This window comes from Panulirus ornatus, chromosome 47, assembly GCF_036320965.1.
Source record: "Panulirus ornatus isolate Po-2019 chromosome 47, ASM3632096v1, whole genome shotgun sequence".
Taxonomy (NCBI): domain Eukaryota; kingdom Metazoa; phylum Arthropoda; class Malacostraca; order Decapoda; family Palinuridae; genus Panulirus; species Panulirus ornatus.
The window spans coordinates 2196054-2211139 of NC_092270.1; the positions used below are offsets into that span (position 1 = coordinate 2196054).

A 15086-nucleotide genomic window follows, 5' to 3' on the forward strand; every position below is an offset into this window, starting at 1 on the left:
CTACTGCACTATCATCACACATCACCATCAACACCCTTTCCAGCACCTTTATGTGTCCATTCACATTTTTCAATTGTATCCACTGCCCGTCTTTGGGACTTAACCTCCACATTCCCTCAGTCTTCCACACCCCTTCATCATCCTCCTCCACCACAAGCGCTTTTCGCATCTCCACCGTCTCTCCAACATCCGTCCTCTGTCTGTACTCCCCTCCAGTTCTCGTCTGTCTCTGTCCAGAGCCGCAGCCTCGCTCCCTGTACCCCAGCGGTGCTCACCTCGACCTCCAGTAGGTGCTGAAGGCCCTCCAGCGAGGTGGAGTCCTGCTGGTGCTGGTCCGGGGGGTCGGGCTTGCCGAAGCGTGTCTGGGGCAGCCAGAGCAAGTCGGTAGCGTCGTCGTCGTCGTATGCATCTGCGGACAATGGAGGACAACAGGTTCCTCATGGTTCATCTCATCCATTCCCTCGTTATGGGGTAAAATTTGCATTATTTGCTCCAGTCTCGTCATTATCGGATAGTTAGTGTTTTTAGACAATAAAGTTTCTTGATCAGTGAGGCCAATACTATTATTATACTGTAAAGTTATGTGATAAGTGGGGACAGTTCTGTACACCGTGCTATCGGCTTACTGACTGATAGGCACGCCCTGGCCAGACTCACCTGTGAAGGGAGACTGAACACACGTTCTTACCCTCCATGATGAAGTCGTTCTCGCTTAGTTGTGGTCGTATGGGCGGGGGCGTGGGCGGCCGCTGTGGAAGGAAGGGGTTGTTGGGTGAGGTGTCCTCCCATATCCTGGCGAAAATGGAACGCCTGCTGCCCTCCTGTTGTGGCAGAGACCATCCCGGCGAGCGTCTGACGGAGGCACAGAAGACCATGACAGTTTTTGGTAGACAAAAAGTAGCTGAGATAACTGCAAGCAAGAGCTTGGAATCTAACCTCGCCTCGCTGATTTCGACAATGTCTTCTCTTGGAGAAGAGTTTGTCAAATTAGCTGGTATATTCTCTAGCTCTTCCTTCCAATTTTCATTGCTGTCTTTTATATGTTTGTCACTATGGGTAACTCTCATCACTTTCTGGTGTATTAAAACTCTTACAGCGAGTCCCTGAGAGAAGCTGGCTCGTTAGAGAGGAAAGTTCATTGGAATCTTTAGGTTTTCTGAATGTTATATAAGAAAATCTATGAATGAAGCATTGAGATAGTTACTCAAGGTTTGTCAGCGTATCTGTGAGGGAAGGGTGTGTGGTTATATTAGGACATGTAGTCAGTGTTCTTTCCACCTGAGAACATTATTGTTCTTTCCGGTTGAGAGCAGTATGCATCCCTACTGAGAACAAGTGTTCTTTACCTGATGATTGTATTCCCTGCAGTAAAGGACTATCGTTCTTCCCAGCTGAGGACATTGATAATTTTGACTTGGAATAGCAGTGTTCTCCCACCTAAGCACTACAGTGTTCATAGCAGATGATGAACTTTCCGACTACGGAGAACTTTCTGTAAAAGCTCTCACGTAGGCTGGGTGGGGTATAAGTCTCTCTGGAAATGGATAGCATTGTTCTCCCTTCCCTGAGGATAGTGTTCTCCCTAGCTGGAGATAGCTGTGTTCTTCCCCTCTGAAGGTAGTGTTTCTCCGTCTGCTCTCCCTTCCTAGAGATATCTGTGTTCCCCCTGTCTGAGATAGTAATGTTTTCCCCTCTGAGGATAACAGCGTCCACCCAGTCTGAGGATAGCAGCGTTCTCTCCCATTTGAGGATAGTTTTCATCCGTATGAGGACATAAGTGTTCTTCCACGTATGTGGATATAACCGTTCTCCCCACGTATGAAGATAGTACGAGGATGTAACTATTCTCCCACTTATGGAGATGTAACTGTTTCCCCGTATGAGGATATAACTTCTCCCCGTATGAGGATATTGGTGTTCTCCCCGTATGAGGGTAGCAGTGTTGGCCGTGGGTGCGGATAACAAAGTTATCTCCGGTCTAACAGAAGCATCATCAGACCTCCGTGGCTCCTTAATTATTACAGGGAAGCCACCACAGTCAGCGGGAGGATAGTGCCCCCGAGGCGGCCACGCTCCACTCCCTTGGTTGTAAATCTGCCTGATATGCTACATAACTTTCTCCTTTACTGGATCTCGCTAATTTTAGAACCTAATAAGTCTGAGGAGTAACACCTTCTTGCTTACTCTCTCTCTCTCTTTTTATATCCATGTGTTTGTGTAAATAGACACGTCCATATAATATATATATATATATATATATATATATATATATATATATATATATATATATATCTTTTCTTTCTTTCAAACTATTCGCCATGTCCCGCATTAGCGAGGTAGCGTTAAGAACAGAGGCCTGGGCCTTTGAGGGAATACCCTCACCTGGCCCAATTCTCTGTTCCTTCTTTTGGAAAATTAAAAAAAATGAGAGGGGAGGATTTCCAGCCCCCCGCTCCCATATATATATATATATATATATATATATATATATATATATACACACACACACATGAAAGAGAGATAGTGTTACCGGACTCCGCCTAGAGAGAAATCATCAGCAAGCTTGCGTGATAAGCAATTGAAAGAGGAGTAAACAGTCGTCGAGGACCTCCTCTCTCGCCTTCCTAAAATCATCGTAATGTTATTGCCATTTGTCTGTTACTAAGGTAATATTTTCGGCCGTTAACGTGAGGCGTGTGGGTGACTCGGTCTCTTAAAGACTTGCACGCCCGCGTCATGTGACTGACTGGCTGCTTCTACCCAAAGTTTACGAGTAGGAGACCAGCCAGTCGAGGATTGACCGTTAGGATTGCCACTTCTCCGTGTTCAGCCAGGCTGAGGATGGCGTTAGCATTGCCGCTCGTCCTTGTTCAGTGAGGCTGTGGAATTCTCCTCCTTACTTTCGTCTTTAACTTTTCACGTAACCTTTCAGCTTTAAAGAGACGACTGTTCTACATACACCTGAGAAGTTCAGATCAATCCCAGATATTACAATTTTCAGTTTTTTGCTATTTTCCTTTAATATTTTTGGCCGTCCCGTGTCGGCTTAAGTAGGAAATGTATTTGTGAATATATTCGTATATTATTTCATAGTGTTCATAGTGAATATTCATTGATTTGTTCCTTTGTATATTTTTAGGTACTGATTTGTTCGCTTTTATGCTAGATGCCAATTGTGGCCATTTTCCTCCGCTCTTAAGTACCAATTTTGGAGGTATTAATGCTGGATGGGCGTGAATGGTGGGACCTTCACCACAGGTGGCACCACTGTCTCCAGTGACATCGCCACCCCATATTCTCATTTTCTAGTAGGTTTTACCCACTCCAGATGAAAAGTCTGTCGTGGCTTTTTCACGAATCCGAATTTTAGATAATAGAGGACACTGCCGGACATAGATTAGGAAATAGATTTATATCAAGCAAAGATTCACAGTAGATAGAGTGATTGTCAGACCCACAGGCTGAATTTCATATATTTCATCGCCTGGTTATAGCTAGGACATTCAGACAGAAGCGTGCCTCCTTACGTAGTTCAAAAGTGGTTTTCAAAACCACAGAGACGAAGTTAAGAGTGATTAACAAAGAGAAGGCTTACTATACGCTTATACGATTGGACACAGACAAACAGATATGATAGGAGAGGCCAGACGACCCTAACTTTGCGTGTGGTGAACATCATGATGTTTAGAGACGTGTTAACTCCCTGCTGTCGCCTGCGGGAGGCACTTTGTGATGTAACCCCAGTCGAGATTATCTCAGAGCCAGACATATAAGAACGCTTCAGTAATATACCTGTATTTTGATCTCATATTTTGGGGGGAAAGTGTGGTGCACACACACACACACACACACACACACACACACACAAAGTTGCTGGAGTTTGGTATACCATTTCTTCTATTCTTTGTCTTGTCTCCTTAGACCTCAGTCTGAGTAATTTGGTTTCATGTATTTGTTATTCTCGTAGTCTTATTCTTCATTATCCTCAAACTTCATTTTCGTCGTCAAGTTCGTATGTATTTCCCCTTGAAAGATTCATTCTCTTGCTTTCTGTGCCGGTCTTTATCTTTCCTTTTCTCTCGCCTTCTTCCTACCTCTTGACACCGTCTTGCCCTGCCTGACCCCTCTTCACTCCTTGATGGTCCCTGTACCTCTCGTCTATTTTTAGACGTGGCTCGATAGAATTCGCAGATGGTTTTCTGTTTATATTGGGTTTAACGTCGGTCGGGGTTCTGCAGTTGTTTTAACCTTGGTTTGTCAGAGTCAGGGTAATGTGTTGCAAGACTTTCTTCTTTTCTGTCTTTTACCTGGCGATGGTCTTTCCAATCCCGGCAACACTCATCCAGCCATCCATGCATGTACAGGGTTTCAGTGTATGAGGATCGAAAACGACCACACGTCTATCGAAGGGAGGAATGCCTACGGTTCCCTGTTCATTTCTGTCGCGTGCGGGTTTCAGAATATGGCGTGTGAACGGATCGGAAAGAGAGAGAGAGAGAGAGAGAGAGAGAGAGAGAGAGAGAGAGAGAGAGAGAGAGAGAGAGAGAGAGAGAGAGAGAGAGAGAGAGAGAGAATATATATGGTCTATCGTAGTGACGACAGTTTGGGTGGAGAGGAGAGACGCACATTACTGCAGCGGATGGCAACCTTGAGTAGTGCATGACGTCACCGTGTCTGCGGCCGAGGTCTGGCCAGCATCATGCAGGCAACAAACAACAGTGCCTTCTCTGTTGGTCCAGCTCTTCACCTCTCTCGCTCGCTCGCCACTCACCTCTGCGGCCCCTCGCCGCACAGACTATATAGGCTTCGTCTGCTGCAGTCACCTCCCGACGGGATGGTATTCCAATGCAGCAAGGGTTTTGCCTGGCAGCCATAGGAGATGCATGGTATGTTTTAGGGGCTAGACTGCAGTATCGCACACCTTACCAGACGGGAAGCTACTGCAGGTGTAAAGCCGTTCACCTGCCCTCACTACCCCGGTTGAGCCAGATTTGATTTTTTTTCCCCCCCTTTAATAGACTGAGGCGGTACCTGCAGCGGAGCCGGTCGTTAGCGCCTATATACTCTCACATGCTTCTCAGAAAACACCATCTGATAGAACAGAAGGCTCGCATATGTGACGAAAATTAACGCAAGGATGGTTGGGGTGGAGGCTTCTGGAAGGTTACAGAGAATCTGTGTATTCATGATCGCCGTAATACCTGTTTTGCGCGGAGAATCAGTATCATTCGCATGAAACAAATCACAACACTCCCCCGGACAGGCGATCCATAGCAGTTCTGGCAACATTTCCATTAAACTAAGATCGCTATCGATCTTGACGAATGACCCGGATTTACTCTCTCAAACGCCAGCGGATATATCCCACTTTTATTGTAGAGCTAAACGATTTTCTTGCTATTTACCATGTCATTTTGCGCATAATCTACTATATGTGTTTCTTATATATATATATATATATATATATATATATATATATATATATATATATATATATATATATATATATATATATATATATATCCTATGAATATCATAAGAGTTTTCTAGTCAGTCACTCGTGCAAGAACATGTCTGTCCCAGTGGTTAATAGCACCCTCTTTTTTTTTCATGATCTCTCATGGTATTTCAGGTAGACGGCTGAATTGAAACGAAAACACGAGAGTTTCCTAATGCACCCCTTCATATCCTTATTTTTTTTCCTACCGTCTGGAGATCGTCAGAGCGAATCTTTCGCATATTTTTTTTTTTTTTTGCTCAAATACAATCAGGCCTGTAAGCTGAAACTTTGCGTTGGTATTCTTTGAGACAAGAGACATAAAAGAGGTTTAGATGGTGGTGATCTTTCACTGGATATGGGTGCCGGTAAGACAGATATGCATAAAACTCAAGACACCTTGGCCATATGCAATGCCATTTGACCTGGCATTGAAGGTTACGTTGCCATGAGGAACAGAACACTTTACATAGATTTACAATGGCAACGTGAACTTTACCCACACCACGAGGAAAACGTTCTTTGACAAAATCCTATACGAAAAGTACCATCAATGTTTCCCCCAAATGCTTTCAACATTGACTGAAGCGGGAGAAATCACTTTTGAATGTATTCACACAAGACTTTGTCTCGAGTGGCCGTAATTGAGGTAAGAGTTACTCATGTAGACTTCTTCAGGAGTCTTCATTTTAGACTCCTGCAGACGCAGTGGCGTCTAGCTAGCAAGCTGTTGTTTCCTTCAGCGTAGAATATCCTAGTTCCTACGTTCTCATGATAGCCTAGCCCGTTTATGATGCTTCTTGACGTTGCTAAGGAAAGCATTTTAACTGACGTATAGTTTTCATGGTCTCGCGGTAGCTTAGCGAGGGTAGCTTTTTTTCGCTGGTTATCATGGTCTCGCGGTAGCCTTGTGAGGGTAGCTTTTTTGCTAGAGTTATCAATGGTCTTAGGTAGTAGCCACGGTAGCCAAGTGATGGTAGTTTATTTGTTGTTTATTCAGCTACTATGTCGCACCAGACCACAAGACCAACTGATGGAATCATCTTGGTGCTAGAGGTGAGCGAGTTCATCGGTAGAGTCTCCTGGGTCATCATGTTATAGCGACCTTGCCCCACAGGTCATACGTACTCTGCTAGACGCTGTTGATGACGAAAATTCGAGAAGACGATCCGGTCGATTGCAACGATATTTACCGTGAAACATTCCTCCGCCTCTCTATGTATGGCTGCGTAGAACATGGTAATACATGGGTTCTCCCATCTACTTACGTGTCCTCAATTTCTTGAGCCGACGGTACGACACCTTAACGACGTACACGACGAAACTACCCTTGTGTCTGATGATGATGATGAAACATTATACCCAAGGGTCATACGATCCTGTTGAAAAGGTTGGTAATGAGACGTAAAGATTCCTTGGAAATCATTTTCCCAGATATGTAGGCCAATCTGTAATTATGTTTATCAAGGGTTGTCTGCTGGATGAATAAATTCAGTATAGTGCAGAGAATATCTTTAGGATATATATATATATATATACATACAAAATGTGTTTATGAGAGAGAGAGAGAGAGAGAGAGAGAGAGAGAGAGAGAGAGAGAGAGAGAGAGAGAGAGAGAGAGAGAGAGAGAGAGAGAGAGAGAGGTAAGACAGAGCATTTTGGTTCTGAGCTAAATCAGCCAAGGTGGAATTCTCGGGAACACATAAGACTCCGCCCCAGATGCACAGTTTATTATCGATCTGTACTGGAAATTCCGTTCAGAATCGCCAAAGCATCATGGCCATATGCGGTGTTGATTGGTATGGACCATCCTGTTATCATGGAGAATAAGTTTTTTCGGCCCTGTGGTAAAGGAGAATTAGGTTTGTTTAAATGTAGACCACGGGTATTTCCTTGAAATGTATTGCGCCATATTTTCACATCTTGACGTTTTAAACAGGTGTTCACTGATGTGTTGTCCCAGGGTTGCGGAAAAAGGCCGTTGGTCCTTCCTGTCTGGGTGGAAGCTTCGTTACCTACGTGCAGGAGTTTGCCTCTCTACCCGGAGTTGTCTGTACTGTGTACTGCATATGACGGAGCTGACACGCTTCTTAGCCTGGACGCTATATATAACTAATGTCTTTTTTTTTTTTAGGAATATTTAAGGACTAGAATACTCTGAATGAAGATTTTCTCACGTCGTAGTGCTAAAGCTGTATTTCTTTGACTGAAAATCATAAAGAAGGAAAAAAGAAGCTCATACGAACGAGATGTGGGCGTTATGACCTTGTTTCATGATGGCATAACCTCCGTTCCTCTGCCAGTGATCTCGGTAGAAACCTGTTGCTGGGTTGCTAGTACAGTGTCTCATCGTCACTGGACGAAAAGGAGTACATCCTTGTGAAGGACCTCGCTCCGAAGGAGTCCACCAGTTCGCTGTTCCTGAGCGAAGTACACTTTCGGAGTCGCAGTAACCTAATAAAAGGGTTCCTGGATTGTATGATATATATATATATATATATATATATATATATATATATATATATATATATATATATATATATATATATATATATCAGTGTTCTCGTAGCTTTGACAGCGCTAGCATACAAACATGTAGAGTAGGTTAACCATACAGCGTCTTGCATTGTTCTCGTCGAAACAAAAACAAAACATTAACCGCCACTTGTGTGTGACTTGTGATAGACAGACCTGCTCTCAGGAGATGTCAGTAATCGGGACCAGTAATCAGCACCCTTCTCGATCGTACGAACCAATACGTGGTTAAAGAACGCCTGCGGGATCTCACACTACAAGTCTAGACCTAAGTCACCGCCATAAACAGTGCATATCTTCTCTTTGAGTTTCTCCATATACCCCGATCGCTCTCGTAAACCATTTGCTCTGCAGGATTGGCAGGCGGATGTGTTTTAAGAGGCCTTGTTTGCCATAGACACTGGCTAATTGTCCTGGTAGTTGAGGGAAGAATGACCAGGTGTTCCTTGCTATTCTCACTCCGATGGCGTGTGCTGCCTTCTGTAATTCATTACCTAGCGGGCGGGAGTCCTGGACTCGTAGGTAACCACCGCCTAAAACTTTTTCCTGTCGTACATCTTTTCTAACAAGCTTCATCGTTAGATTCATATCGTGACGCGTTGCTGTTCTGTTTGCACCTTTCGAAGAACTGTTCTCCGTTGACGTCACCAGACTGGTTTGAAGATTTAAAGGCTTTCGTCAAATCACCCATTACTCTTGTTTCTTCCATAGTGAACAGATTTATGGCTTTTAACCTCACTGTAACTCGGTTCTGTTAATTCCAGTACCATCTTCGTTGCTCTCACCTCGATCTTCTCTGTTAGTTACCTGTCTTGTGTTTGGGCATGTATGAGGATATGGGGGTAGTGAGAATACGATATATGTATGGATGTCCTGTCCCGGATTCGAACCCAGGCAAATGAGAAGAGTGGGTCGTAATGCTTCATCTCAACCACGGTCTGTGTGTGTGTGTGTTTAAAAGTGACTCTTATGTTACTTCTGTATAACGTATTGGCCTACTTACCGGAAATCCGCCCCGAGTAGGGTGCCACTTACCGGTGGGTCGTGGCGAAGTTATGTCGATTCCAGAAGCCGTCGCCCCGCGCGCTGGCCACCATCACTACACCCATCAGGAGCACCACTCGCTGCCCACTCTGCCACAGCCGCATGCCGGACCTGGCGACTGAAGCCACCGTACCACCTGCAGTCGACGGTTGTGCCTTTGTTGTGAGGGAAATCTACTGAATTTCAGTAACTGGTAATTTAAGGTATTTTTGGTGTTTTATATATATATATATATATATATATATATATATATATATATATATATATATATATATATATATATATATATATATATATACAAAACTTTGCCCAAAAAAGGCCTTTGTATGGAGGAGCTTCAGCAGCGCTCAGAAATCAGCCATGTCCACTGGGCGGGCGGGACCATATTTTCATTTTCATTATTATTATTATTATCACTATTATTATTATTATTATTATTATTATCATTATTATTATTATTATTGTTGTTGTTGTTGTTGTTGTTGTTGTTGTTGTTATTACTATTATTATTATTATTATTATTATTATTATTATTATTATTATTATTATTATTATTACCATGATTATTCTTATCGTTATTATTATTATTACCATTATTACTACAAGTGGTAGTAGTATTCTGTTATCGTCTTTATAACTAGATGATTACCCCAGTTTCCGTGTTAAGGGCTCCTGCAGTTTCAAGGCTGCGCTACAATCTGAAGCAGGGAGAGGAACTCCTTCGGGGCGAGAATGTGTATTGACGTGACAGTACAAGTGTTTCGTCAGCTGATGATTAAGCCGTGCCAAAGGTGGCCTTCCAACTAGCAGTATAACCAATGCAGGCGGGGCCAGTAACACCTAACCCTCTCTCTCTCTCTCTCTCTCTCTCTCTCTCTCTCTCTCTCTCTCTCTCTCTCTCTCTCTCTCTCTCTCTCTCTCTCTCTCTCTCTCTCTCTCTCTCTCTCTCTCTCTCTGTATATATATATATATATATATATATATATATATATATATATATATATATTGGGCCAGGAAGGTCCAACAACCACTACCACAGAAACAAGAACAACCACAACACCTCCACCGTCCTCCCAGCCACTGTATCACAACCATCAGTGTTACTTCCACAACTTTACATTCAAAGATCTTATTTGAGATTCACTTCATATAATTTGTCTCTTAGATTGGTATTTAGAAATGATCTATATTACATTTTAATGTAAGGGATTCTTCTTGTTCAAACACCTGGCCAGGGCTTGGGGCATGAACAGGGAGCTTCGTAAGTAAGGTACGGTAAGGTAAGGTAAGGTAAGGGGAGGATCGATGGGTGGCTGGCTAGACACTGGGGCAGGGATTGGAACCCCATAACGTAGGGTAAGGGAGAGGGGTGGTGATGGTGTCAGATCTGAACTTGGAACAGGACTGTGGAGTCCGATAACGTAGGGTAAGCTAAGGGAGGGGGCGGTGGCAGGCCAGATCTTCTGGGGGAGGCCTGGGGAGCCCCGTAAGGTAGGGTAAGGTAAGGGAGGGGCGGTGGCTGGTAATGGCAATAATCAAGTGTTTATCGGAGCTTCTGCAGGTCTCCCTGAGCCTGATTGAGTAGCAACCAATTACTGTACCATTATATGGGGGTAAGTCACGCCACCTGTGGTGTACATTGGTATCACCCGCGGGGGGGATGCTGGCTGGATGCTGGCACTCGCTACACTGGAGTAATTTAATAAGGCAAAAAAGCCACGTGGAAACGTTTATCTTGTGTTGGGGTTGTAGTGTGTTGTGAGCCCCTCGCAGGGGTGTCATTGGCGCGGCTTCTCCTGAACCTGTTACCTGGCAAGGAGCTGATCTTGTCAAAACACCTGCTTCTACCTGGCAGTCCTGGCTGGAATGTGAGCTATGCTTTTCCAGTCTTCTTCTTCTCTCATTTATCAGCCTCGCTTATCGCATGGAGGATCATCATCACCATCCATCTTTAATTATCATCTGTGATTTTCTTTTCTGTTTTGGAGCTTCGCTACTCTTTTTTCTGCATGACACACGATGTGCTGGAAATCCTGTGAAGGCTAGGGAGTTGCACCTGTTTGATTGGTGGTGGTGGAGTTTGCGTCATAGTTGAACCTAGTTATGTGGTAGTGGCGGCGGCAGTGGCAGTAGTAGTAGTAGTAGTGAGGTGGTTTGCGTCATACTTGCTGATAGACCAGACTGCTGCAGCAATGTGCAGCCGAGATGCAATCTGCCCTGCCAGAGCTTCTGACTCCGAGAATCGGGGGGAATATCTGGACCAAAAACTGATGATACCTCTGAGATGCTTACGATATCGTGGAAGGCATCTGCTACTCCGTCCCCTCAGATGATGCGGAGGGCGAGTTGGTATGTTCTTATCCCTACCCCACCTAATTCTTTATGGTCTATTATCTTGGTAACAACGTAGGAGTTACTGAGCCTTGACAACCTTGTCATTTAGTGTCTGCGCGCCTCCGGTCTGTCAAAAATACAGTCAACACCCTCCCCATCCATCAAATAAATCAATGCAGCCCGACAGTTCGCGTGAGTTCTCCCCATTCCTCTGTCATCGTCGCCATTGCCTCACAGTCTCAGGGGAACGCATTTTGCTGTCTCTTGACCCACCTGTGGCTGCATATTCAATTCCCGTCATGTGATTAATCGCCGTGGAATATGCAACGGATGACGTGGAGAACAGTTAACGAAATGCAGGGGCGACTGAATTCGATTTTGCGGTGTAGGTAGCAACGCTGCTGGAGGGTAGTGGCGGGCCGTTGGGAGTTGGCGGTGCTGCTCCGTCCCTCGTCCTCTCCTGCTGCCCAGGCTAGACCTCCCCCAGGCCAGCCCTCCCCCAGTCCTCAAGCCCTCCCTCCGCTCACCCCAAGCCCTCCTCCAGCTCACCCCCCCCCCCCCAGCCCTCTCTTCAGCCCTCCCAAACAAATACAGTGCTCGTCCTTTATAAAGGACTTGTCAGCCCTCCCTTGGAGTATTCTCTTCACTTCTGGTCACCAGATTCGATCAGAGATGAGGGAAAAGAAGAACTAATTCAAAGAAGAGCAGCCAAACTAATTCACCTCACGCAGAAATAATTCTTACGAAAAAAGACTCAAAAATGATCAGACCCTGACGAGATAAGAAAAAAATGAAGTTCTCAGAATATAAAACAATTTCATCATCATAAGTAATACGAATGTTTCTTCACTTTACACAGCGATGCTGTAATCAGAAACAACAGTGTGGAGATAAAATGAAAATAAGAGCAACGTGGGCTAATGTTTTTCTACTTGCAGATGTTCTAAATGCAAAGGCCATTAATAAGGACAAATCAAGACTAGACAAATACCTCGGTCATATGCAATATCAAGTAAATGATGATGGTTATCAGTTGTCTTTCAACCCCGCCTTTCTCTCTCTCTCAGAATCCAGCCCCTTGTGCCGCGATCACCAAATTGGTAGGAAACTTTCTTTTTCCCTTCCACACTGCCCTGTAGAATTTCCATGGCAGTATGGGTTCCCCTCCTCCACCTACATGTCCATTAAATTCCTTTTTCTTTCTAGCAGTTGACCTGGGGAGAAAAGATGGGCAGGGACGTCCTTTTTTGCTCTTCTTCCGCTTGTTAGGTGTAGTGTCTTGGTAGATAACCTGGTCTTGGACCATCAGGTCTCCCGCTATCTGATCCTCCCACGTACTCCTCGACCCTCCACTAGCTCCTCTTCAGTCGTCCTCCTCATCTCTTTCCCCGCTCACCTCCAGCCCTTTCCCCAGTCCTGTACTTGGCTACTCCTCCTCCTGACCCTTACTCCTCCCCCTCACGACGTGGCTGGCCCTTCCGTCCGTGGCCGGCACTCCGCTGCCCCTCCCGTACGTGGCCAGCCTTACCGTCTGTCTGTCCTGTGCTTGGCTAGGCTGCCGAGGCCAGAGTGGCGACCTCGGGTGAGGACAGGCACCGCCCGGTGGAGGAAGGACGCGACAGCGCACCCCTCGGGACTCACCACCCTTCAGTCGGTGATTAATCTCCCAGCCCAGCCCACTCCCCTCCCCGATCGTCCGGGGTCGCTCTTTTACCCACTGTACTCAACACCCGAGGCAGTGACTCATCGAACCTCTCGGCCTGACGTCACGAAACCTGACACCGCTAGTCTTGGATCTGCAAAGGAGCTGCGTGGATCGGCCACCAGAGGGCATCACGCGACCCCCGCAGCTGTTTTTGACACTTGGCCGCCATCTCTGTGACGTCACTGCGGAGACTGTGCTGAAGGACACTTGTCCTTACTGGTACGGACGCAGCTGGCTTCATTACCATAAAGTTACGTAGTGTGAGCAGCGATAACAATGCCGTGTTTCATCGTCATCCCGATGTTGAGGAAAGTTATTGGTTGTTAAGATGACCCAGATATATAGAGCCATCCATAAATGCGTCAGTAAATTTACCGTGAGTTCGATGATCTGGACGCGAGGCTCATTACTGCAGAATCGTTTTGCCCAGAGCGTCTCTACCTCGCCCGTCTGAAGATAGTGCGAAGATAAACAGAACTCTTTGTCCTGAATAGATCATGCTCATGGTGACGTTCGTGAGGTCTTAAATGTAACCAGCAGTTCACTTGAGACAGGCCATTAGTCTGATCCTCCTGTACGTGGATCATATACGTAAGAAGAGTAAGGTCACGGTCGCCACGTACAAGGACCCGGCAGTAGGTATGGTGGATGTGGACCACGGGCCTACCTTACCTGGAAAGGTTCTGGCCTGCGAGAATATTGGTCCCGTATTGAGGTCTCACCCGTCCCGCCCCCATCCCATCCCTCATAGCCATCCTCCTCTCATCCCATCCCTCACAGCCATCCTCCTCTCTCTCCAACCCATCCCTCATAGCCATCTTCCTCCCATCCCGTCCCTCACAGCCATCCTCCTCTCATCCCATCCCTCTCAGCCATCCTACTTCCCATCCCATCCCTCTCAGCCATCCTACCTCCCATCCCATCCCTCTCAGCCATCCTACTTCCCATCCCATCCCTCTCAGCCATCCTACTTCCCATCCCATCCCTCTCAGCCATCCTACTTCCCATCCCATCCCTCTCAGCCATCCTACCTCCCATCCCATCCCTCACAGCCAGGAAAAGGACCCCCCCCCCACCTTCCCCCCTACAAGTGCACGGGGGTGAACACCCTGGATCGTCCCTCCACCGGTTCTTGACCCCATTGCATCGTGTCTCTCTGTGACGTAAGCGTATGCATATTCAAGTAACCGTCGACTGCCTGGATAACAGAGTATGCGTCTCTCTCTCAAGATATCATGACAGTCTTATCGTACTTCATAGGTAGATATCTGTTGTATTTTGGAGATTGATAGAGAATCCATACCCCTCTTGTTCGCGTGGTTGTATCTTTATCTCTTATTTTACGACTGCACTACTCCCGTTCTTGGTGAACACTGGCGCGAAGAAGGACATGAGGACATCTGAAGCATTGACCGCGATTACCTGTACACCACCATTGCCGAGGCTCAGGATCTGCGTCGTGAGACGGGTTCTCACAAGGTGGTCTTATGTTCCCTTCTGTTGGGTGGGGTCCTCTTTTTAACGTCTGTCTACCAGCTTCACCACGGGGTTGTCCCCTTCCCGGACTGAGGCTGTGATCTGCCTGCCCCTCACTCCACCACAACCAATATTCATATGAAGGTGACGAAGCGTGAAAGTGACGGGACGTGGGGTTGACTACAATGGTATATGGAAGGCCTTGTGGTGGCTCTGTCCGCACATGGGTAAAGATACTGACTTTTTTTTATGTAGTCTTACGTGCGTTTCGTGTGATGCAAAGTACTTGTGTGGCTCTTGTGATGGTGGGTAGATACGCAGGCAGCATCTTACACACACACACACACACACACACACACACATAAGGTTGAGTGCCAGGGGAGTGGACGAGGAGGTGCTGCTGGACCACAGACCAATCTCCCTGACGAGTGTGGTCTGTAAGGCACTGGAAAAGGTGATTGGAAAGCAAAGGGCCGACTTCCTGCCAAGGAGAGG

The 15086-nt window shown here is 46.0% G+C and overlaps 1 protein-coding gene across 5 annotated transcripts in view; it reads right to left on the bottom strand.

The window, feature by feature from the left end:
* LOC139763427 (uncharacterized) overlaps positions 1-15086 on the bottom strand; it is a 40248-nt gene that overhangs the window by 10551 nt on the left and 14611 nt on the right. For 2 of the 5 annotated variants that reach the window (XM_071689461.1, XM_071689458.1), the window contains exons 2-4: positions 9068-9249; positions 689-852; positions 276-409 (exon numbers count right to left, since the gene is read on the bottom strand). In XM_071689461.1, the coding sequence (XP_071545562.1) occupies positions 276-409; positions 689-852; positions 9068-9180 (411 nt within the window). In that variant the 5' untranslated portion in view covers positions 9181-9249. The remainder of the gene's footprint in view (positions 1-275; positions 410-688; positions 853-9067; positions 9250-15086) is intronic. The other 3 variants (XM_071689460.1, XM_071689457.1, XM_071689459.1) reach the window with 2 other exon arrangements.